The sequence below is a fragment of the Scleropages formosus genome, chromosome 19, assembly GCF_900964775.1.
Source record: "Scleropages formosus chromosome 19, fSclFor1.1, whole genome shotgun sequence".
NCBI classification, from domain to species: domain Eukaryota; kingdom Metazoa; phylum Chordata; class Actinopteri; order Osteoglossiformes; family Osteoglossidae; genus Scleropages; species Scleropages formosus.
This window is the reverse complement of record NC_041824.1, coordinates 15,256,217-15,281,519: the sequence shown is the minus strand read 5'-3', so window position 1 is coordinate 15,281,519 and position 25,303 is coordinate 15,256,217. Positions and strand designations below refer to the sequence as shown.

The 25,303-nt window shown below is 46.3% G+C and overlaps 1 protein-coding gene across 1 annotated transcript in view; it reads left to right on the top strand.

Annotated features, from left to right (window-relative positions):
• Positions 1-25,303, top strand: part of LOC108939281 (membrane-associated guanylate kinase, WW and PDZ domain-containing protein 3-like) — a 115,035-nt gene that overhangs the window by 74,056 nt on the left and 15,676 nt on the right. The window contains 17 exon segments of the mRNA XM_029246481.1: positions 1,334-1,540; positions 3,467-3,638; positions 5,724-5,803; positions 7,697-7,754; positions 9,324-9,430; positions 14,854-15,057; positions 16,085-16,615; positions 18,666-18,697; positions 19,391-19,565; positions 19,928-20,022; positions 20,203-20,395; positions 20,872-21,066; positions 21,518-21,703; positions 22,058-22,154; positions 22,905-22,983; positions 23,116-23,268; positions 23,509-23,647. Coding sequence (XP_029102314.1) covers positions 1,334-1,540; positions 3,467-3,638; positions 5,724-5,803; positions 7,697-7,754; positions 9,324-9,430; positions 14,854-15,057; positions 16,085-16,615; positions 18,666-18,697; positions 19,391-19,565; positions 19,928-20,022; positions 20,203-20,395; positions 20,872-21,066; positions 21,518-21,703; positions 22,058-22,154; positions 22,905-22,983; positions 23,116-23,268; positions 23,509-23,647 — 2,703 coding nt within the window.

The window sequence follows — 25,303 nt, the reverse complement described above, 5'->3', positions numbered from 1 at the left end:
GGAAGCCTGAGGACCTTCACTTGGCATTCCCAGAAAAGCCACAAGTCACCATTACACTTCTTTCCAAGAAAGGCACAAAGTAGCAGCAGCATAACGGTAGAAACGATATACCAGAAAAGTACAAATACTGCATACGGACTGTGGTAAATACAATACAAGGGCAACAGGTTACAGTATTTAGCAGGGGTGGTCATGTAGCACTAACAAGTTCCAAGAAAGTATCCATACATTCCACAGTTCATTGGGATTGTGATGCAAATAATGTTAACTGTTCTAGCAGAAGTAAGTTAGACCTTTGAGTCGAGCACACATCTGTAGAGGGAGCTTCTAGTGTCGACAATAGCAATAAAATACATTTTCTTGCTTGATATATGCAAATTATGTGTATTTCTGTGCATTCCATAACAATCAAAAAAGATGTTTCTGCTTGTGGTTTAACAGGAATATAGAGTGTGAACGTGCTTTTTGTTAAAGATGTTATTAATAGTTCAATGTACTGTGTGTACCCCATTGCAGCAGTGCGTTATTCAAAGATGACCAGTTGTGGTGGGTCCTTCTGCCAAAAGTCAGCTGAAAAGGGGGCTTTGGAAGAACCAGCTCTGTAAACTAATCAGTTTACTGTCAAGTGTTTAGTCTGTCTCTTTCACTACACAGTATAGCGCGCTAGTTCCTTTAATTTAAGGGTGGGGTGTGTCTTGACTTCATCACTGGACAGTTAAAAATAAATGGCATTGAGAGACCCCTCTGCTGAGACATGCCATTATTGCTTTGGGTGACTCTGGGACACAGCACAATAAAGCCGTGCTGATGGATCTACCCAGACACACACTTTGCCTCATCAGTCTGTCTATTCTAGTGTTGGTCCAATAGTGAAACTGTGGTCCCTCTCACTGTTGGCTGAGCTCTTGTCTGCTGCTGAGACACACCAGCTGTTTACATTTACTTATTTAGCAGATGCTTTTTGTCCAAAGTGACTTCAAATGAATTCTGTGTAGTTTTATCAGCCCACACACCTTATTCACCAAGATGACTTACGCTGCTAGATACACTACTTAACAATGGGTCCCTCTTCCATACATCAGTGGAACACACTGTCTCTGTCACTCCCACACTATGGGTGAACCTGAACAGCATGTCTTTCAACTGTGGGAGGAAACAGGAGCACCCAGAAGAAATCCACACAGACACAGGGAGAACATGCAGACTCCACACAGACTGAGCAGGGATCAAACCCATGTCCTCTCACACCACCCAGGTGCTGTGAGACAGCAGCAATACTCACTGTGCCACCATATCGCCCAGCTGTCTTGACTAATGCCTTGTGCCATTCCAGGGAACTACTACGGGACCCCGAAGCCCCCAGCGGAACCCAGCGCCATGCAGCCTGACCTAGTAGATCAGATGCTCCTTGACGAGGAGTTTGAGGGTGAGGTGCAACGCAAGCGCACCACCTCTGTCAGCAAGATGGAGCGGAAGGACAGTGCTGCCCCTGAGGAGGAGGACGATGAGGAGAGGCCCTCGCTGCTCAATGGCCTCTCAGGTCAGTTCACCTTTCATCGTCCAACAGGGATCCATTCACAGCTTTCAGTCTTGAAGTGATCAGCATGGTGCCAAATAACCTCTTAATAATATTGATTGAAAGGAGATCAGTTTTAACATGATTTTGCCAAAAAGTAAAGCTTACGCTAAAAGTAAGAAGGATTGTTTTTAGAGTTTTGGTTTAAATTTTCTCTGTTTTAGGTGTACAATAAATTGAATACGTTGTGAGCCATGTCTGCCATACCTGTTCAAGATCTAAGCATTGGGGTTTACTCGACACACAATGCCACTTGCTTTACACTCACAGACGTCCTCAAGCAGGGTTTCTGCAAGAACCCTGAGCCATGTGTCTTTGTGCGAAGGGTCATTTTTAATCGAGCCTGTCCATACGTAAGGAAAGACCACATGTTAGCGATCAGTTAGGAGAGGCACTTGCTCACTCAAGGAAATTAACTTGCCCTTGTTTTTCTCAGTGATGTCTCTACATTGGCACAGAGCAAAGGACCTGTAATTAATACAGCACCTGCTTAATGAATTGCAGCTAGGTACTTGCTTATTTTTAGACAATGTTCAAATATGGTCTATTTATTTGAGGACTTATACCCCAGACTTTGTAAATACAGCAGGGAGCATCCAGGGTATGCTTTAGGGGCACTCTGTGAGACAGCTACTGTATCAAGGGGGATGTACTTATCCAAAGTAATGCTAAGTGAGGTCGGGTGGGTGTCTGACATGAGTTCACCAAATGCTGCATGTAACATTTGCGAACTGCAGCCTTGAGCATCTCGAACACAGATGAGTGTCGCAGTGGCCGTATTCAACAGTTCTGGTATTGTAAGGGCAACAATGCTTGATTACGCTTGATCGGCCTCCCGAGGTCACCATGTCTGATGCATAAGAGCATAATCTCTAGCTTTACCCTTCATGTGCAACATGATTAAACAGGATTGCTTTGGATTGCAGCGATATGGGGGCAGGAGAAGGCTAGAAGTGTTGCTGCAGATTCTTGGGTGACTGTGTCCGTTCAGCAGATACTGGACTCATTTCATTGTTTGCATGTGGAGGGGGTGTTGATCTCAGCAAAGTGTTTGCAGACTGCACTCTCTGCTTCATTGGCACAGGAAGCAGGTAAAAGCACTTGTCACGCAATAAAGTTCACTGCTGTTATGGTAACCTGAGCAGCCCCTGAGAGAGTGGCTGGCTGTTCTCACAGACAAAACAGAGCCTGCTCGTAGTCTGCAAGACCCCCTTCTGCTTTTGACTCGTCGGACATCTACTGTCACAGTCCATCCCCCCCCACTGTAACATCAGCTGTCTTTTCCACCAGCATCACGATGCTTTCCTGAGGGAAAAGAGACCCTGCAGTACAATACAAATTAGGCTGGAGATCTGGAGGGACTTAGGTGCGGGACAGCAGAGGCCAGATCTTGTCCTGCGATAAAGATGTGTCTGCTTCTGTTAAAGCTGTTATCAAGGTATCAGTTGCACTTTGTTCCGTAAATGACTTGTTTTTCCTCCAGAATGTAAAAATAAATGCTTCTAGCCCTGAAAGTCCTGTGTGAAAATGGCACCACAGTAATTATTATGCTGCTAGCTTGTGTGTGTGCATGTGTCTGTTTATTGCTTTGAACAGGGGTTGGCTATCTCTGGATTTAGGGATTGGAGTGGATCTGCTCTCCTGTGTTTGATGTCAGCCTGAAGGGGGCATGGTGTCACCTTGGCAGACTCACAGACATGCACAGCACATTGTGATAGTAGTAAAGCGGAAGGGAAGATGTCCTGGCCCTTGCTCTCACAGAAGGCAGCTAACATGCAAACTCCGTGGTTTGCAGCTTTCCTGTTGGCTCAGCACACACGTACTTATCCGTAGTTCCATTCATGGTGTCAAAGCCATCAGCGTATCAACCCCCTCTCTTCCTGGCCACAGAGCATCAGGACGGAGGCCCAGAGTGGAGGAAGGCTGTACCCAGCTACAACCAGTCCAGTAGCGCCATGGATTTCCGCATGTGGAGCTCCCTGCCCCGGGACGAGAGCCAGGAGCCACTGCCTCCCAGTTGGGAGATGGCCTACACGGAGACAGGCATGGTCTACTTCATTGAGTGAGTACTTGTTTGTGGTGGGTGCATGGTGGTCTCACCCAACCCTATAGCATTCAGTACACAGCCTAATCTTTGCCACAAACTGAATAAATCAGTTGATGTGTAGCTGTGTGAATGTGTGGAAGTACACCATGAATATGCATGCTGTATTTACTCACTTTTCTTCCTTAGCCTTAAAATATTTGTATATCCATCCATCCATCCATCTTCTATCCTGCTTGTCCTAATAGGGTCGTGGTGGTAGCAGGGAGAGCAGAGAGCATTTATTTGTATATCATTTGTTTTTATTCGTTTGATACTTTTCTCCAAAGTGAAATACAACTTTTTTAAAAGTCTTTATTTTATTATTAAAAGAAGACGTTGCACAGCTGGCGTAGAGCTTTAGATGTAAACGAGATTGTGGAAGCAGATAGTTTGTCCAGTACCACAGTTTTTGCTGGTGCACATGAAACAAGTAGGTACCAATTGGAATGATAATAAATAAAGGAATCTTGACAGTGTGGTGCAGGTTTATAGAGCTGTTAGATCAGGAGAGATGTGGCTCAGACCCTTCCTCAGTGTTGGAAAGAATTCATCTGAGATCAAGATTAAGAATTTTTATTGCCGTTTACACATACAGTGTATTGGAAATCCAAAATGGTTTGTCAGTCAGAAGATTTAACAACCCAAATAGAGTAAAAAAAAAATACACAGATATTAAACACACAAACACTGGCTATACATGATAGACGTACACTCACTATGTGCGGAATTTTATAGACGGGGTGACCATTACTCAGTTCTGTATAAACAAAATTGTTGCATAACAAATTACACTTAGATATAAATTGATGGGACAAAAGACTGTAAGAAATGTGCACGTGTTGTAGAGGTTAGTATTTTAAAGAGGTGTATATCGGTGTGCAGATGGATTGAATGTGATGACATGCTGATATTCAGGATTTTTTTTTGTTGTGCTGGTTACACTGTTCATTAATCCACAAATATATATTATGTTAAATTATACAGGTGCATTTGCAATTGTGTATGTAATGAAAAACGCTTTGGACTTGGGCTGCAGCCTTGAGGTATCCCTGTGCTGAAGGTGTTTAGGGAGGAGGGAGCTCACTCCAGCACAACATAACCAAAACTGTGATATCATGCCTACTTCACACACAGCATGGTCATTCTTAATATACCCCACAGAAGCGAGAATTTGAACCCAGGTCATCTGATTGTATGGCGACGAGTCTAACCAGTAGCCCACCTGCTGCTCTTGTGTATTACTTCCAGTAGGTAATTAATAACAGCAAAGTGTCACACTCATCAGTAACTAATGATCCATTCCAGGAGATATGGCAGTGTCCTTTAATGTCACTCCTCACTGTTGTACTTTGAGCACAGCTGTGCTCGATTGCTGGCACAAGGCCAGGTGAAGTGCTTAGCTCAGCCATATGCTCATACATGCATGCACACAGACAGCACCACTTGCTTCAGCTAAGCCTCCTGCCGGAGTGTGAGGCAAAACCCACCTGCCCCCTTCTGCATCCTTACAAATTACTTAAACCTTCCACAATGGAGATGCTGCACTCCCCAGTCAGAGAACAACACTGGTCCCATGTTTCCTGAGAGATGGGAGGGAGGGCAAGTACAGAGAATCAATATTCCACTTATGGGGGGTGAGGAACAATTGAGTAAACAGCTCTCCTGGAGGCCTGCTTGTTTTATAAAGATATCCGCCTTAGAGCAGCAAATATTTGTATCGGACGCCGCTGTGCTCTCATCATAAATATCACACGGCAAGACAAAGTGTTCCTCTTAATCAGCCTCTTAATCACAAGACAGGGATTCATTTTTCATGTGACAATTGTTTGTTGGGCTTACCAAACAGCTTCAGTGCATTGGTATGGCAGTGGGGTCCTCCAGTGCTTCATCCTGCCTTTTCCCAGCCTTTTTCCGCTCAGATTTACTCTGGGTGGAAATTAATTTGGTAGGTGTGCTCCACTAGCAACAGTTTGCAGGAGAGGCACCTGCATTGGGGGTGGGGGTGTGTGGTTTTTTTTTTTTTTTTTTTTTTTTTTTTTTAAACTTTCTTCTTATCCCTAGTCACAACACGAAGACCACTACTTGGCTGGACCCCCGACTGGCCAAGAAGGCCAAGCCTCCTGAGAAATGTGAGGATGGAGGTAAGTCCTGATGGCGTCCATGGCCCTGTACCAATAAGGACGAATTCACTGTTCTCTCGACCTGTTGTTCTGTGCATAGAAACACACAATCAGATCAGATAGACACATTTGTGTTTGACAAGTTCTATCTGCATACATGGAACTCATCGCACACAAATACAACACCAGCGAAAAGTATCAGTAAACTAGGGTTTCCTGGTCAGTACCTGTATGGGATGAAGTGGACAGAAGAATAAAAGCAAAGCAACCCACAAGTGTCTTGTATACAACATCTGGGAACTGCTGCAGGATAGCTGGGAAGACATTGCATCTGACAGTGTGACACACCAGAGCCTGTCAGCTTCGTGGAGTCACCAGGCATGAGGCAGCAGTGGCTGGACTATGCATAGCTCTTAAGAGTCCATATGTACAAAATCAACACGCTCTAGCATTTCAACCTAAAACAGCTAATGACTGGAAATTTAAAAGAGGAAAAAAAAAAAAAAATGCAAGAAGCAAAAATCTGAAAGAATAAATTTTTTTCAATTTCAAAACTTGGTGCTCCAACAGCACCTCCTTCAACGTGTAAATATAGCAAGTTTTGCATTTGCTAATTGGCCGCACCCCGTTTTTGTTGCCCCTTTACTGAGTCATGTGTCCCCATATGCAGCTGTCAAGTCTGGGAGCTCAGGCAAAAACCTGGCCTACACTAGTTTCCATTAGGTACTTTCACACCTTTCACTGGTAACAAACACCGTCAGAGAACCACTACAGCGCATAACAGACTAAGAACAAAGTTCTCCCATAATCCCCTACACTTTCATTGCCGAAAAACCCATAGAGTGGGGCGTGTGTGCCGTGGTACCACCTGTGGATGCTGGCCCTCGAGGCTTAAGATGACTGAGAAAGCAGCACAGGGAGGAGGTCCTCTAATGGGCTGTAAGGGACACAGAGCTCATCAGGCCTTCGCCACAAGAAAGCAATTTCAGAGCCCCGTCTTGCATGAAGAGGCTCTTGCGCCCTTGTTTGCCCGTCACAGGCCGACACCTGCTGGAGGGCTGCCCCAGGCTTTCTTGCTAATTGTTCAGTCACTTATTCCTTGCACGCACCCCTCATTCGATAAACAGTCATTAATGTGTAATTCAGGGGTCTCAGTTCCTGGTAGGCCACTGTGCAGATGCAGTTTTTTTTTTTTTTTTCCTTTTAAAATCCAGCCCACCCCTTTTATTCATTCATTATCACAATTATTTGATTATTATTGAAAAAGCTAATTAAATTTCAGGGGGCACGGTAGTGCAGCGAGTTTGGCTGAGTCCCGCTCTCTGGCAGGTCTGGGGTTCAAGTCCTGCATGGGGTGCCTTGCGATGGACTGGCGTCCTGTCCTGGGTGTGTCCTCTTTCCCTCCTGCCTTACGCCTTGTGTTGCTGGGTTAGGCTCCGGTTTGCCGCAATCCCATTTGGGACAAGCAGTTTCAGCCTCTCTTTCTCTGTGTGTGTGTGTGTGTGTGTGTGTGTGTGTGTGTGTGTGTGTGTGTGTGTGTGTGTGTGTGTAATTAAATTTGAATATTGCAGTTTACTTGTATATTGAGAGACAGTTGTATTTAAACCTGTATTAAAAAAAAAAATAGCACAGGTATTCGGGTATTAATGAAAGCTGTTGAGTTGAGCACATTGATGAAACTGTAGGTGTCCTGGGCTGAGATCCATGGATTTGTTAGTGTTCATACTCGGAGAAGCTGTCTTTCAGGCAAAAAGGTTCGGGGCATGTAATGATGGAAAGAGTTTGGTGGTCAGGCCTTCTGGGGTTTGTGCTGATGGGACACTGTGTGTGATTGATTGATAGATATATTTATTGTGCGACTTGCACGAGTGCTGACCTCAATTGTACTATGCATCTCTCTCTCTCTATCCACAGAGCTCCCGTATGGCTGGGAGAAGATAGAGGACCCTCAATATGGAATCTATTATGTAGAGTGAGTCCCACACCTTCCTTTTGTTTAGCTGGGTAACCGCACGTGTGGCTCATGGGCCAGTAGGCATCACCGCTGGGAGCAGCTGCTCGAACCACAGACACCAGCCGCTCCACACAGTTTTCACAACAGACAGACACGCACACATCCATCAGAGGGACTGCTGCCAGGAACAGCATGGTTCTAGTCAGCGGAGAGGGCCAGAGGGCCTTAACGTTTTCTAAACGCCAGATTTCTAAACGTTGATGTGGAGGAGGTGGTGTGTTTGGAGAGATGCTGCTGTGTTACAGGGTATCTTTTCTCATCCTAGCTTCCTGGAAGCTGTGGCAAAGGTGACAGCCTGGGATTCCATTTAGAGGGAAAAGGAAATGAAGTCCCGGTGCTTTATTTTGTGCCTATTATTGTTGAGTGGGCTCTCAGCCGACACAGGCAGCCAGGGAAAATAACGTGTCCTGTTTATGCAGAGGGGTCACCAGGATGGCATTGAGACTTTTTTGCAACGCGCGCTTTGTTTTGAGTGAAAGCAGTGCAACACAATATCTCATTATCAACTGAGAGTAGGCTGTTTACATCACAATAAAGGGAGCCACGGTGGTCAGCGGAGCGGGACCCTAGTACGCATATCGGACTCAGTTAATGGCGTCGGACCCAATTCAAACAGCACGTTGATGCAGCCTAAGCGTTGTGGCAACTGGCTTGTGGAGCAGTGGTGTGCCAGAAAGGCACTGTAGTGATACACAGACACATTGTGAGGGTTAATGTCATGGAGGACACAACTGAGTACGGGCACAGTATGAGTATGAGTGCAGTTTGGGTGATCTGGCAGGAAGCTGGGAGGCCTCAGACACTTACTGTCTTTCAGCCGCTATGCAAATTCAGCTCTTTGTCCCCTGAATTGTGAGTTTGAAGACCTGGAGGTGGAGTAACATGCTGATCTGTTACTGTAGCAATGCTGGGTGCATTACTTGAAAACTGTAAGTAATTTCTGGTAATACATTATTTTCTACTGTGAAAGGAACTATATTAGTCCTTGCATTACTTAACAGCATATCTATAGACTGTAACAGTGAGTATGTGCTATAGTGGTGCAGGTGCTGCACACCTCACCCATCTCAACCCAAGGTTAATGTGACTCAACTGTGTGTCTGTGTCAACATCATGCCCTCACAAGCGCTCCTGGTCCTATGGCTTGGAGATGGTTTTCCGTAACCTGGCATGATTGATGGCCAGCATATGTAAAGTGGGGAATTTGCATGGGGGGATGCTGACGAGCAGAGACAAACGAGGCCTTGTGCTGGGGAGCCTAGTTTCGGTTATGAGGGTGGAGTGAGAGCTCAGAGAGAATGTGACAGGGTCGCTTCCCTCAGTGATGCAACAGTCTGTCTCATGAGTTAGTATTATGACTGGGAAGCACGTTTCACTTCCTAGGAAAACTCGTTATGAGACGATAACCATCCACGACATTAAAGTGAAACTAAAAGTGCTGTTAGTTCCAATGATACTGTAATTCAAAAATACACACACATACTTGGAGTATCCATGTAGTTAATTTTGTTCTACGTAATGCTGCAGCCATATCAACCAGAAGACCCAGTTTGAGAACCCGGTATTGGAGGCCAAGAAGAAGCTGAACCAGGAGACATCCACCCCTGGCCTGCAAGGCCCAGCCATGGCCCCAGGTAATACCTGTCCCCTGCCCCTCCTTCTTCTCTATGCCTTTTACTCTGTATTTAAACCCTTAAAACATATTCTGCATTCTTTTTACACGGAGAGCAGTAACCACTTGCATTTTTCTAACATAATGTCAACAGGTGGCATGCTGGTTAATCTTAAATGCTACCTGTGTGACAAAAAGATTGCAGGTTAGATCTCAGGGATGCTGGGACTTGAGTTGTGACCTTAAATTGAGGTATTTAACCTGAATTATTTCAGCAAGTATCCAACAGTACGTGTGGGCAAAGCTCTGAGTGGCACCCATTGTCTATGGCAGAAGCAACACGGAGCAGGTTGGTTCAGTAATGTTGGCTGGTGCCGTTGCTCGGCGTTATCGCTCTGATACCCTGGTTGCCATGGTAGCTCTGCCCAGTCGGCCTGGACAGAATGGAGATGACTGCAGTGCTGATCTGAGTGTGCGTCCCAGCACTAGATCAATGTTATCCGCAGCGAGAATAGAATAGAATACGGATGGTTTCCTACAGAGAATGAAGCTTTAATGAGTGTGGGGTGAATGGCTGGAGGGCCTCGTCTGGAATTGAGCACTCTCCAGCGAGAGCGTTATCCCATCACCCTTGTCGCAGGAGCCCTTGTCTGAGGCTAAGAGCTGTTAGAGGACACCCAGGTGCTTGAAGTGGGTAAGGGCAGACAACTTTCTAATTTGGGAGCCGGCAAACTGAGTGTGAGGTAGGGTGGTTTGTAAGTGCTCCCCTCTTTTGTTGTTCACCTTTGGCAGCGGTTTGTCAATTGCTAATCGACCAAAGGTAAAGCTGAGCTAGAGGGCTTTCCTAAGCGAAGCACCTCAGCTGCTGTTTGCGGGCTGTGAGGCAGATGTGCTCCCAACTCGTTCCAGGATGATTACAGATAAAACAGCACACAAGAGATGTAGCTGTCCTCTGGTCTTCACGGTCGGACCACATCTTCAAACTCTTGAGCAGTACGAAATGGAAATGACAAATTTTGAACAGTACGAAATGGAAGCGTCAAATTTCAAGTTCCTTGTGTCCCCCTCCAGCCAGCAGCTGCCATTGGGTGCAAGCATTTCTTTTCTGTGGAGCGCGAAGTTTGCGATTCACCTGGCTGTTGCTCCCATTCTCGTGTTAGGCCTTGATGCACTGGCAAGTGGAAAGATGAGCTGAAGTCCCTCTGCCCTGGAATCTCACCACAGGCTTTACTTTACTTTTCACGTGTCTGTCAGTGTAGTACTCATGCAGCATGTAACATCTATGCTGTTTGCAAAATATGAAAGGATGTCTGCAAATTAAAATGTAAAATAAGGTGTATATTAATGTACTCAGTAATGGGCACAGTTAAGTTAATTGCTGTTTCAGGGGTGTAACGTTTTCAGGATTTTGAACACATGGTTTGGTATGTTTGTATTGTACGGTGGATTCGAGGGAATGGTGGTTGGTTTGTTTGCTGGCGTTCTTGGGGTCATGTTGAGCCTTGAGCTGGAATCAGCTTGTGATATTGATTGTGTAACTGTTGTCAGGGTGGGAAGAGGGTCACAGTAACTGCTTATTGTTAGGACAAGTTCTTGGCTTTTCACTGTTCTGGCTCCATAAAGGCAAGCAACTAAATCAAGAACAAGTGGACCTTCCTTAAGATGTGCATCAACAGGAGAGGTCAGGACACAGGCATCGATTTCCAGGTCGCCTTTTCCTGGTTGCAACTCGGTGGGCTTGCAGGTGTTTTACCACTAAGGCGAAGATGTTGATCTGCTCGTGGTGTGAGGGGAAATATGACCAGAATGGTGAAGGGTCACTGAATGAATCACTCACCCAAAAGTAGATGTCAGAAGACTGAAGCAGGGTGTATTCAGCAAAAATGAGCTGCTCATACAGTTCATCCCCTGTTAGATGGGTTGGTCATTTCAATGTATCAGATGTTATTTTTTTCCCCTTTCATTTTGGCATAACGGTAATCTTGTTATGTGTAATTTAACAAATTTTACTCATATGTTTGTGTTTTGTATTTAGTTACATACTGGAAAATCGCTAGAAATATAAAAATTCATTTTTTTAATATGTTAAAGAAAGGGAGGTTGGTGTAAAGAAACAATTTCTTCCAGTTCTGAATTTCTTAAAAAAATGTATCAAGAGCTGTAAGCTTGAAGATCACTTTGGTTTCATTGTGGTGCCTAACCAATTGCCTCATCTCCAATTTTTGAAAATTCTGAATAGAATTTTAAGAATACTGTAACCCTCTGAGCTGTCCGATCATTTTGGTCAGGGTGGATGAAGTGTGTTCTAGCGAGGTTCTCTGAACTCCATCTGCTGTGCAGCGGGAAAGGCCATCTGTAGATGGAGAGCTGTACTCAGACTAGCAGGTCTGCTAGAAAACTTAGGTGAACTCCAGCATCGCAATTAAAACTCTGTGAAACTAGTACTGCAGGCTATTCATTAGCCACCCGGCTCTGAGCAAGGGCTCCATCCATTCTGCTGTAGGCAGAGCTTGTTAATTATGCATAATAAATGACTGAACAGCAGATTCGACAGTGGGGTGGGGGCCATACACAGCCCTCCTGAAAGCCTTTCCTACTGTACAGGGCGTGTAAACGGAACAGCAGTCTTGCTTGGCATTTCATGACATCGTTTGCTATCAAGAGCCTGGCGCTTCTTGGGCGAGGACTTCAAGTTGATATAGACATGACCATCAGAGCTACCACCATCTTTCAGCTCTATCCAAATGAGTGGTGTTGCCACACCATCAAGATGGCAAACTCATCACTTTTCAGGAAGGTAAAAACATCAATCACCATAGCAGTCAGTGGTTATGAGGATCTAACGCAAAAGCTCAGCCGCGGTCACTTTTTTCATAGGCTTGTTGTGGAACGTAGTTAAATGTGACACTGGGAGGCACACAGGCTTACCCACCAACCACAGGGGATGGCAGCAGTATCCCATTTATCACGCTCAGCCGAATCACCTATTTGGAGAATGGCCCTCTTGATCAGCCAATGGAATGCAATTATGCAAATCTTTTTTCCCATACCTCGTCGGCAGGTGCACTACCCTCAGCCGTTGGCGTCATGGTTGTGCCTGTCAGTCGGTGTGTTAATCGCAATAGGAGTAATTACTTGTCCTCTGGCAGATAAACGCTAGCGGTGAGTCCAGTTCTTACCGTCTCTGCCTGTTCACCGGCAATGAGGAGCACAACTCTGTTTCACTGACCTTGTTATTCCAACAGCGTTATTGTGGAGTGAGTGAGCAAGCTGGACACTATGGTAAATATAGCTTCTGAAGGCAGATAAACTGCAGCATGCCTTTTGACATGTAAACATGTTTGTTTCACAGTCCAAGAGCAGGTATTCTGTTACCATGATTCAGGCGTGGTGTCAGTAATTCATTCGGAAAGTTGTGCACTCAGCTGTCAGATCCTCTCGGGAGAGCTGCTGCCGTGGGGCTTCCATCACAGCGGGCTCACGTGCATCATGGGAAATTGAACACAGGTAGAGGTGTACTCCTCAACCAGTTCAAAAGTTATATATATTCATCTGACACTTATCTCCACAGGGACTTCCACTGTTAAGTTTATACACTGAGCAACTCAGACTCTTGCAAAACTGGGTACTTGGGCGGCACAGTGGCACAGTGAGTAGCGCTGCTGTCTCACAGCGGCTGGGTAGTGCAAGAGGACATGGGTTCGATCCCCGCTCAGTCTGTGTGGAGTTGGCATGTTCTCCCCGTGTCTGTGTGGGTTTCCTCCGGGTGCTCCGGTTTCCTCCCACAGTCCAAAGACATGCTGTTTAGGCTTCCCCATAGTGTGTGAGTGTCACGGAGTGAGTGTGTGTCACTGATGCATGAATGAGTAACCCCTTGTAAGTAGTGTATCTAGCAGTGTAGTCACCTTGGTGAATAAGGTGTGTGGGCTAGTACGCCACATAATGTTCGTTGTAAGTCGCTTTGGAGAAAAGCATCCAAGTGAATAAATGTAAGTGTACTTTTTACTGTATCAATTCAGGGTAAATCCCTTGATCAAGGAACAAGCAGCAGAATATGGTATTCAGTGTGACCTTTGGTTGTAAGACAACTGCCCTAACCACTGTGCCACCTGCTTCCCCTAATTTTATAATTGCATCAAAAAAGATTATCAGAACTCTGGGAATGATCATTCCTCTGGTCCTTTTTATACCTGAGATTTAATAGTAAGTCTCTGTAGCCATTATGGAGACAGACGATAAATGCATATTGGTTTGTACTTTTTAAAATCTGAATAATGGCAGCGGTACAAGGTCTGAGTTTGTTTACTGCTGTGAGTAAATGAGCCCGATCACTGGGGTGTGAGTTTGATTACCACTGTGACTAAATGACCCTGAGACTCCATCGAGATGGAACGCAATCACAGATCTGTCGGTTCACAGCACCACACACACTTGTCAGTTCCCCTCTATAACATTGAGCTGGTCAAGGGAATCGTTTTCTGCAAACAGAAGAGTCTGGAGGCTTGTAGCAGACCCTGCTACAGTGCTTTATTTCCCTTGTTGCATGAAGGCAAATGAGGGAGAAAATGGTTAAGTTAAAAATAGATATGACCACAAACCTGTGTCTCGTCTTTTTATTAGTTCACTGGCAACAGGACTTTGAAGTGGTCCTTGCACACATGCTCAGCAGCCGTTTTTCCCCTGTACAATGAGGAGCAATGATATCACTGATATATGATATAGGGGAAGCAGGTGGCATAGTGGCTAAAGCTACCAAGAAGGACCAAGGTTGGAATCCAACCTCTTGCCGTAATACTCTTTACCAAAGTACGTTCCCTGAATCGATCAAGTAAGAATTACCTAGCTGTGTAAATGAGTAAATCAGTGTAAGTACTTCAACACTGCAAGTCTGCGGGCAGCACAGTGGCACAGCAAGCAAGATGATGTGGGTTCGATCCCCGTTCAGTCTATGTGGAGTTTGCATGTTCTCCCCATGTCTGTGTGGGCTTCCTTCTACAGTCCAAAGATATGCTGTTCAGGTACACCCAGGGTGTATGAGTGATAGTGTGTTGCACTGATGTATGGATGAGTGACCCATTGTAAGTAGCATACAGTACTAGCTGCGTAAGTCACCTTGGTGAATAAGGCATGGGCTCGTAACACTACGTAGAGTTTGTTGGAAGTCGCTTTGGAGAAAAGCGTCTGCTATTAATAAATGTAAATCACTTCGGAGAAAAGCCTTAGCTAAATGAATTAATGTATGTAATGTATGTGCCTCTTCCTTAAGGAAATCTTGCCCAAAGCAGTCCATACATCCCTGAGTCTAGAAGGCACGTAGTGTACTGCCATCTTTCTGTTCCATCTGTGGAGATGACAATTTCTTGTTGTTACTTACTGTAAAATTTTGTAGTAAGTCAAAACAAAACAGATGTTCATGTCCACCTCTTTCCCTCTCCTTTGTCTCAGAAGATGGGGGGACAAAGGGCTGCTCACGGAGCTTCACACGGGACCCTTCGCAGTTGCAGGGAGCAATTATCCGAACGGCCCTACGCAAAAGCCCCCAGGGCTTCGGTTTCACCATCATCGGGGGTGACCGACCTGACGAGTTCCTGCAGGTGAAGAATGTCCTGAGGGATGGCCCTGCTGCCCATGACAACAAGATTGCATCCGGTGAGCAAGAGATCCACTGCAGCGCACATCCCTGTCAGCTGGCGAGCAACACCTGCCAACTGACACTCAACGCGCAAGGCACATGATTATTCTGTGCTCAATCTGCCCATGCAGGGTTTTGAGCCAGAGTGGTGCAGCACCCAGAACTAGTATCGACTCTCACACACAGAGCCACCGTCATTCACATGCACAATTTAGCAAATCACCAGCCTTCTTTGGCGTGTATAGTAATAGCCGGTTTTAACCGAGGAGCAGAGTGTGTCTTTGAGTAGGTCTTAGCAAACCTGACGTTGTCACTGTTACTCTAGAGTAGAGGTACTCTGACACTAAATCAGGTGGATGGCCTGATGGTGTAGTCTCAATCTGCTCCAGCTCCTCTGCTTAGCTCTTTACATGACTGTTCCTTCACTGTAGCAATAGAGCAGAACCGGCCCTCAGGTGACCATATCACAATAAAAAAAAAAAAAAAAAAAAAATACACATTTTTCACAATTTCCGAAACTGAGAAAAAGGTAAATTAGCTAATTCTTTTTGCCAAAATATACTGTTTCGATAAAGCATTTTTACAAACAACAATGCAGCATGATAGTTAAAATGACTTCACAGAATAAATTAGAATGACTGGTTTGAGTGACCAAAACCACACCATTAGTCTGGTTACATGACGATGAACGGCACTACAAATCTAAGAAAGCGTGACTCCTAGGACACACATAAAACATAACTGTCCAGTCCTAATGACAGCTTCCCAGCCAAAGACACAAAGCAGCAGGTGCAGTGCTGTCCTAGGAACTGCAGTGGTCTCTTTAAGTGCATAAAAGTGCAAATCATTAGTGAAATTCCTCTAGATCAGTCTGTTGCAGCTAAGAACATGAAATGTAATTGAGGTTTGACATCATCCCGCTGCTGCAGCAGTATTGATTGTTCTCCTAGTGGCCTCGTCTTCCCATTTGCTACCCTTCCTAGTTCTTAACCCCCACTCACTCTCTCCTGTGACCTCTCCCCTTCCTGCCCGTCTCCCACCCAGGCGACGTGATCGTCGACATCAATGGGACGTGTGTGCTGGGGAAGACCCATGCCGACGTGGTACAGATGTTCCAGTCCATCCCGGTCAACCAGTATGTGGACATGGTGCTTTGCAGGGGTTACCCGCTGCCTGAGGATGCCTGCGGCAGCGACGACACCGGCAGTGAGATGGCAGGCCCTGCATCGCTCATAAATGGCTCCTCACATGAGCTACCCTACGTTACCACTGGGCCTGCACCTGCCTTGGGCCCTGTACCCAGCCCAGCCGACCCCACCCTTTTGCAGCCCGAGCTGGTCAGCGTGCCTCTGGTTAAGGGGCCTGGGGGCTTTGGCTTCGCCATCGCTGACTGCCCACTGGGCCAGAAAGTTAAGATGATCCTGGATGCCCAGTGGTGCCGTGGCCTGCTGAAAGGTGACGTCATCAAGGAGATCAACCAGCAGAACGTACAGACACTAAGCCACGGCCAGGTGGTGGACATCCTCAAGGACCTGCCCGTGGGCAGCGAGGTCAACGTGCTTGTGCTGAGAGGAGGTGAGGAGGGAAGGGATGGCAAAATGTGGGTTGGCAGTTCAGTATTTCAGGATAGTTGCAGTTTGAAAAAGAGACAGAGTCTAACGGCAAGTCACGAGTGTAACATTGCGAATGTAACTGTGACACTGAGCTGACCCATCTTAGAGTACCAGAAACCCACAATGAACTCTGTTGAGCTGCATTTCGGTGCAAGTTGAAGCAGTTAGTGCTCTGCTACACACCTTGAGGCTTTTTTTTTTTTTTTTTTTTTTTTTTTTTTTTTTGCCCTGCTATTTTAATGCTGGTTTTTCATGCTGCCATTGATCTAAAATAGGTATTCCTGCAGGTTAATGCGAGTGATCCAGCATGTACACAGATCCACATTTCCCACATCTCCCAGGGTCAGGATGTCATGGTGTTGGTTCTGCTTGCAGATTCGACATGTCAGGGCTAATCGACCAGCTGGAAAGGATTAGCGCAGCAGTTGGGTCACCAGGCAGAACTCCGAAATCTTCCAACTAGAAACTTTTCAGTGATGATAGGAGAAACCTTAGAGGACAGTGGCTAGGATAGTTTTTTTTTTTTTTTTTTTTTTTTTTTCCCCCCCCATCCCCTTCTTCATCTCTCCCGGAACACTGCAACAGACAGACTCGACAAGGCATAGCAAGTGCAGAAAATTACCAGGCCCTGGGGCTCACCGCTTTCTCTTGCTCTCAATGAGCTTCACTTCAGCAATGCTTGCTGAAACTGCTTTCCTTATTGGTGGAGCATCCCGCATAATAATGTTTAGACTTCATTTTGTGGGGCGGCACGGTGGCACAGCGAGTGGCGCTGCTGTCTCAGTGCTTGGGTGGTGTGAGAGGACATGGGTTCAACCCTGCTTAGTCTGTATGGAGTTTGCATGTTCTCCCTGTGTCCGCATGGGTTTGCTCCAGGTGCTCCGGTTTTCTCCCCCAGTCCTTGGAATTCAGGAGTCCAGGAGTTCCTTGGAAGTTGAGTTGGAAAAAAGACTGCTAAATTAAATGTAAATTTTATACTGCGTGAGAAAGCTGTCAGTATCTGTCACTTTGCCTTGGGCCAGAAGGGGACCTCTCCTGACTGCTCTCTGCGCCTCCCCTCCACCCCCAAAGCTTTTCTTTAGGCTTCATGAGAGTAGCTTCTTGTGGAAGAGGAAACTTGTAGTCTGATTCCTGTGAGTCCCCCTTCATACTTGTAAGTAGCAAACTTCAGGCTCTTGGTAGCTAGTTAAGAATGAGGTGTTGCTTTTGACTGCTTGAACAAGGATTTAAGCTTAAGCATCTCCTGCCTACCTTGTTGGTTACCATATTCCCACAGTCTTCCACCTCCTGTGCTTAACCATCTGTTGACAATGGGAATTCTGTAACTCATGAGTTTTGCACAGGGGTATTTCTCCTCTGGCAGGTCTCTCTTGGGTTTACCTACTTGTTTAACAGGACTAGCAGGTCTTGATGACCAACAATGTGGTATTATACGTAGCGTGCTGTGCACAACACCATAAAGTTCTGCTCCACAGAGCTGCTCAAGCACACAAGTGCTGTCACATCCAAAAGTGTTCCAGTCTCTGTCTTTCCAGAAAAATGTTTTTGCTTTTCTGCAGTGGGAGGGGGGTGGGGGGCATGCTGACTTGCAATGCTGCGTTCTCTGTCCTTTGTTACATTTGGAGTATAGAGCCACCTAGTGGTCAGTTTTCACAGTCAGCCGCCAGTTCTGTGCTGTGGACGTGACTGTAATAAATAGCAGAGCTGCCTCTTGAGCTCCCGCACAAGTCCCTGTCCCTTCTGTCTGTAAGTTACCAGGACAGCTTGACTGCATCTGAAGCACATATGTCCCTTTTGTTGTCAGTCCAATGTGTACTTGACAAGGGCACAGCTCAATCTCCTTCTTCAGACACCTATCTTGTGACATGAAAAACCGGTTTTGGGTTCTAATTCATTCATCCCATGCTTCTTAAATGACTGTCTTTAATTGTGGTGTTTTTTTTTTTTTTTTTTTTTTTTTCCCCCCCCCTTCCTCTCTTTGCTCCCTTCCCCAACTCCCACTTTGCCTGCAGGTCAGACGTCTCCTGTGAAGACTCTCAAACACGTAAGTTTAAAATAAATAGTTTAAATTGTTATAATGACGTCCACTGCTTGGGCAAAGTTCAAGAGTGTTTCCGGGAAAATCCTGCATGGGGTTCCCCGTACTAATGTCAAGCCAGGAGCTTTCAAGACAAGACACGAAATTAATAATGGAATGGCCACAACCTAATCCTCCTTTCCAGATAGCTGCGCATCAACTACATTATTCAGGCGCAAATTCAAGACAATCACATTGTTCTTAGAGAGGAACTGGTACACCATCTCAGCATCTCTGTAGCATGTAAGCTGATAACTGCACCCAGCTCCAAGGTTCCTGAACCCTACTACATGGGGGGCTAGGAACTGTTACCTTACGGCTGTGGTGATTTCAGATGAGGGTCGTGGCTTTCGCTCAAAGCAACTCGTCCTGTGAAGTTGTTGCTAAGGCAGCAGGTTGCCTAGGAGCACAAAATTGTAACCTGAAGGTTGCTGGGTCAAGCCCTGCTTCTCTCTGCCACTAATTACATTTAAGCAAAAGGCTTTACTCAAATTGCTTTCAATAAAATATCCAGCTGTGTAAATGGTTGAAACAGTATGTTGACAGAGTAATAACAATAATAAAAACAATAACTGCACTTTGCAGTGAGTTGAACAGACTGGGTTTAGTAGTCAGTTTACTGATTGATATGACTCTTCTGCTGTCTCCTGCACTGTTCAGGGTGGTGCTCCTGCAATCCAGAAGCCTGATGTGAGCACCAGCACTGAGACCATGACCCCACCAGAAGTCATTCCACAGCCCTTGCCCTTCCCCCCCAACATCCTACACTCCAGCTCCCCCAAGCTGGACCCCTCTGAGCTCTATCTGAAGTCCAAGGCTATGCTGGAGAGCAAGCGTAAGTGACATGACGCCTGTGGCAGCTGATTGCTTTGGAGGAAACTGGTTAGTTTTCGCTTCACCTCATTTTATTTGCGCAAGCTCTTGGTCTATTGTTGTAGGGTGCTAAGTGTACTTTTGCTTTAAGGTAGATAAAATAGGAGAATCACTCTGGCCCATAAACCACATTCCACAGCGGTAAACTTAAAGGCCCTTGGTAGTCACCCAGTGGTTTTACTGGTGGCTGACAACTTCTTTCCATTGGATCCCGTGCTTAGTGAACCATTCAACCTGTCTTTTGAGACTGCATTTATCTGCTGTTAACCATCTTCTCATTCTTCATGTTAGCTGACTGACTGTCCACACCCTTTCCCCTAAAAGCCCCCAACACTAGGGACCTGGACATCTTTATCAAGAGGAACCAGGAATCTGGTTTTGGCTTCCGTGTTCTGGGTGGAGAGGGCCCGGAACAGCCTGTGAGTGTCACCTTGACCGCTCTAAAACCTTGAATCATACAGTACGCAACTCTACAGTTCAGTCAAGTAGCAGTTTTTCTGCTATGCGGTGGGTAATGTAGTCTGTAGTTTGCTGTAGCTGTGGTGTAACAGCCCTTTGTATCAGTGCAGAGAACATGCACTATGATGTGATGCCATCAGGTGTACATTGGCGCCATTGTGCCATTGGGAGCAGCGGAGAAGGACGGTCGGCTGCGGGCTGGGGATGAGCTACTGGGCATCGATGGCGTGCCAGTCAAGGGCAAGTCCCACAAGCAGGTGCTGGAGCTGATGACCAATGCCGCCCGTAATGGCCAAGTCATGCTGACCATCCGCCGGAAGGTGGTCTACACAGGTGCGCGCATGATAGTGGGCGGGTGGGCGAGTGGGTGGGACCACAGACTGCATATCTGAGTGGCTGGTGGTTTGGGTAATTGGCTCCATAAAGGACACAGAAATGCCAGCAGTAACAGTGGGTGGCAGACTGTGTACAGGGAGTGAACTGGTACTGACTAATGTCTGTTGGGAGCAGTGAGCCAGAGGTATAAATAAAATGCCTACAGAAGTGAATGATGAAACATGAAATTTTTAATTTTAGTGCTTTGTGTATCTACTCAAGGCAACAGATTCCGAGGCACTTGTGTCAGAGTCTGATGACCCAACCAGGGAACAGTTATTTGGAATAGACATCTGGAAACAATCCCAAACATGACCGTTATTTCAGACTTATGTAAATAAGTTGTCATGGCACATGAGTGGATTGTAAGGAGTGTTTATTAAAATAGCAGCAATCTGTTGTTCTTTGTTTTCCTTGCTTTCTGGCCCCTGTAGAGAGCAGCAAGGAGGAGGAGAACTCCCAGACACCACACTCTGCTGCAGCCTTGGCGAACGGCTCCCCCAAGCTGCCCCGTATCGAGATGCCCAATCCCAGCTCTCAGGAGTCCTATGACGTCACTCTGCACCGCAAGGACAACGAGGGCTTTGGCTTCGTCATCCTCACTTCTAAGAATAAGCCACCGCCTGGAGGTGGGAGAGCGCCCCCCACTGGCAGCGTTCTCGGCAGGCATTTGATGTTCATGCTGTACCGCAGGCTCCGTCGGCCTCGTTAATGAGAACAAAGTCTGTGTGGAGACCAGAAATCAGAACTTGCTTTGTTTTGCTGATAAGCTGCTTTCTTTCTTACTAGAAGGAGCTGTTGGTCCAGTATCACTTCTAATGTTTGGCTGATGCTTTTGTCCAGCGTACTATTTACTCATTTATATGACTGGGTGTTTTTACATTACACCACATACAATTTCTTTTGGGATGAGTGAAATTTTGATCTGTTTGCATATCCATCTTTAATTTAATTATGCAATGTTAAAGAAAATGTGTACTATAGCAGAAAGCAGTGTTCTTATGGCTGAGTGGTTCTCTATGGCTATTAAGAGTAAAAATAGGCACCACCCGGTCTCCCACGTATCCCCCCTGCATGCAGTGATCCCTCACAAGATTGGCCGCATCATACAGGGCAGTCCAACTGAACGCAGCGGCCAGTTGAAGGTAGGCGACCGCATTTCTGCCGTCAATGGACAGTCAATCATGGAGCTGGCACACAACGACATCGTGCAGCTTATCAAGGATGCCGGCACCTCCGTCACCCTCACTGTTGTTCCTGAGGATGGTAAGTCATGATGATTATGCACCTTGTTAAATGGTTGGGACTTGAGAAGGGAGGGGCACTATTTTTGGATAATGGGTTTTTGTTTTTCCTCCTGCTGCTTTAGACATCCTGATGAGTAAAAAAGTGTGTCTAGGCATGTGTGTGCATACTTGTATTCCTTAGAATGAATCTTGTCCCATCTAGCTTGTTCTGTGGAATTGATGTCCTCTGTAAATGGTGTTTTGTGCTGCAGCTCCAAACGTGACTTCAAGTGGAGTGCGCACTTGTAAAGGGAGAGAAGACGTGTGTGGCATTTTAATGAACTTGTTTATGTGTACTCGTGCGCCCTTGATAGCCCATCTTGTTGATTTCCAGAGCACAGTGGCCCAGCGTCGGGAACCAGCTCAGCCAAGCAGAGCCCAGCGCAGCAGCACCGTGCCGTGGGCCAGCAGCCCCCAAACCGGGATGAGAGGTATGGAGCAGGGCAGAGTGGTGAGCCAGGGGTCTACACATTCCTGTCTTTGAAGAGTTTGGGAAACGTGCCCAGGGCTACTAGCATGTGAATGGGCTTCAAATTTGGCCCCATCCTTGTACAGCTGGTTAGCAGGGGGAGAAGTAGCCAAGCTGCCTCGGGTGTGGGACGGGGGGGTGCAGAAGGCGGCGTAATTAATGATCGGTGGAGAGATTTCAAGTTTCGCTCTGTCTTTGATCTTCTGCTTTAAACAAGATTACCTGTGTCGGCTCTTTAATCCTTTGCGGCAGGAATAACTCCCCGCACCATTATCCCAACTCTAATTGCTTGGAGCAGGCTTTTCGAATTAACTTTCTGCATTTTCTCTTCTCTTAAGAAGTGAGACCATTCCATTGTAATTTTTTTTTTTTTTTAAACAAATTCTGATCGCTGACATGTGCCAGGGCCGTTCCTCTCTGTTACTCAAGAGCTGGGTTTCTGGCTATGTTGTCAGAGCATGCGTTCTTAATATTTGTGCAAACCAGGATGATAAAAGCCTGGATATGCCTGCAGGGAAACCTCCAAAATGAGTTGTAATGAGACCTGTAGAGCATTCACGTCAGAGCTGACTGCTGCAACCAGCATCCATCTCGCAGCAATGGCAGCATTATAGCGTTTGCAAAGAAAAAGTGCTGAAATGCATTTTTTTCTTGCTGTGTGGAACATGAATCATCGCTCATTTATGGGCACTTGCACTTTTTGGTGATCTAGGTATGGCCTGGAGGTGGAGGAGAAGGAGGGTGTGGGATGCACAGAACAAGAGACCATAAGTGCCACGGGCCCCAAGCAGGTGAGACGGTGTCTGTGGCAGACAGGCTGTAGAGTAGAACCCCGTACAAAGCATCTGTTCCATTTGTGACACTGCTTTCTGTGCCTCTCTCTGTGCTTCCCTCTGTACCCCTCCCTTTGCCACACACCTCAGGGCCCCGTGCCCCCGGGCTGCTTCCATGTGGAGCTGGAGAGAAGCCCCCGGGGATTTGGCTTTAGTCTTCGGGGAGGGAAGGAGTACAATATGGGTCTGTTCATCCTGCGATTAGCAGAGGATGGCCCCGCCCTCAAGGATGGAAGGATACACGTGAGTCCTGGACCAGCCCACTGATGGCCACACAGGGAGTGGAAAGGCACAAAAACCAATCAGTCAGTCATATTTATGGGATATTAAAAGTATTAAAGCCAGTAACCTGGTGGCTTGGTAAACAAAGAGAAACACACTTTTAGACAGCATGCAGGTGAGCTCATACTGGCTGGCTATGCAGCATCACCAAGTCTTGTGGAAATCCTGAGGAGATGGTGCTAACGACAGCCGCCGTTACAGGTGGGGGACCAGATAGTGGAGATCAACGGGGAGCCCACCCAGGGCATCACTCATACCCGAGCCATTGAGCTCATCCAGGCTGGGGGAAACAAAGTACTGCTGCTCCTGAGACCTGGGCAAGGCTTAGTTCCTGACCACAGTAAGTACTCAAGTACTGCATGTGCACACAGAACACACAGTGATTACTTGAAAACAAAACCCCTAATGCTGACTGAAGGTGCACTGGCGCTTCTCAGCTCTGGTGGGCACAGGGTGTGAGGAGGCGTGGAGGCTACTCACCTGCGCCCTGTTCGTGCCCCACTCACTATTTCCTTCTCCTCTAGGTCTGAACTCTTCTGCTATGTGCTTCTACATGAAACCAGAGCATCACTAAAGAGCTTCACTGCTTTTCTTGGTCTGTGACTAATAACCACTCTGGTAAATCTCTCCAGTCTCTCCCTCCTCTTCCTCAGTTGTTTTGCTTGTATACCCCTTTTCATTACCATGCTCTTTTCTTGCCTGGGCCCCCATTTGTTTGAGGACATCTTCCCATCCATTCCAACACTTCTCTGGTCACCTCCTGAGATGTATTCAGCACTAACAGGCACATTAACACAAGCAGCAACCTCTTCACAGGTCATGCTTATCTGGGTGGTGCAAGAGGATGTAGGTTCAGTCCCCACTCTGTGTGGAGTTTGCATGTTCTCCCCGTGGCTGTGTGGGTTTCCTGCGGGTGCTCTGGTTTCCTCCACAGTCCAAAGACACGCTGTTCAGGTGGATTGGTGACTCTAAGTCACCCATTGTGTGTGAGTGGCAGTGAGAAAGTGTTTCATTGGTGTATGCATGAGTAAATTATTCTAAGTACTGTATTTGGCATTGTAAGTGACCTTGGGTGAATAAGGTGTAGGCTGATAATACTACACAGTGTTCATTAGAAGTCGCTTTGGAGAAAAGCATTTGCTAAATGAAGTAACAAACGTTTATGAACTCCTTGTTTGTGTAAACTACTAGACAATATCAATAGGAACAATAATGATTAGATACTCCTTGATTTCTTGGAGACGGTTGATCAATGAGACTTTGTTCAGTGAAAGGGCAGACCACCTACACTGATTTTTAACAGGAATGTTGACCAGATGCGCGCAGTTCACTGTTGATTTCAGGCAGAAATGGGAGCTCCACCTGTGAAATGCAGTATAGCATGTTGCGTGCACTGTGAAAGTAGTAGGCTGAAAAATACCCTGCTGAGATGGCTGGTTACCAGCTAGAAAATGGGCCAGCCTGGGTCCCCTGTTCTATCTCACAACCCAAGGTTTCTTGCAGTGCCTGGGCTTTGCTGTGGCCAGTGGCGTGACATTGCTGAGGGCTGCAGGATTACTGAAATACCATAGTTGAGGAGAGGCAGCGGTAATGTGTCTTTTCATAGCAGCATTCCCTACTATTACTGTGCAGAGCACATTATTTAAATCTTCTCTGAAAGAGCAAAGAAAGACCATTTGGAGCTTGAAAAAGAAAGGCAGTGGGGTTAAACTCTTCTGGCTGCTGATGAGAAATACATTTATTGTGTACTGGCAGTCCCATTATGTACCAAGTCTAATATTTTTGCTTGTTAAATCTCCTCAGTGCAGTGTGTCACAGCAAAGATGTTCCAACACCATAAAACATGTTAAAATCATGTTTCCTTTTGAAATATATTTACCATAATTGCAAGCTGTGTATCCATTTCCCTTCCCAGCATTTCCCTAGTCTCATGGCTACGTCTGGAGTCTCCATTGTTAGTAAACACAGGAAAAGCACACAGATAATTGCTATTTTG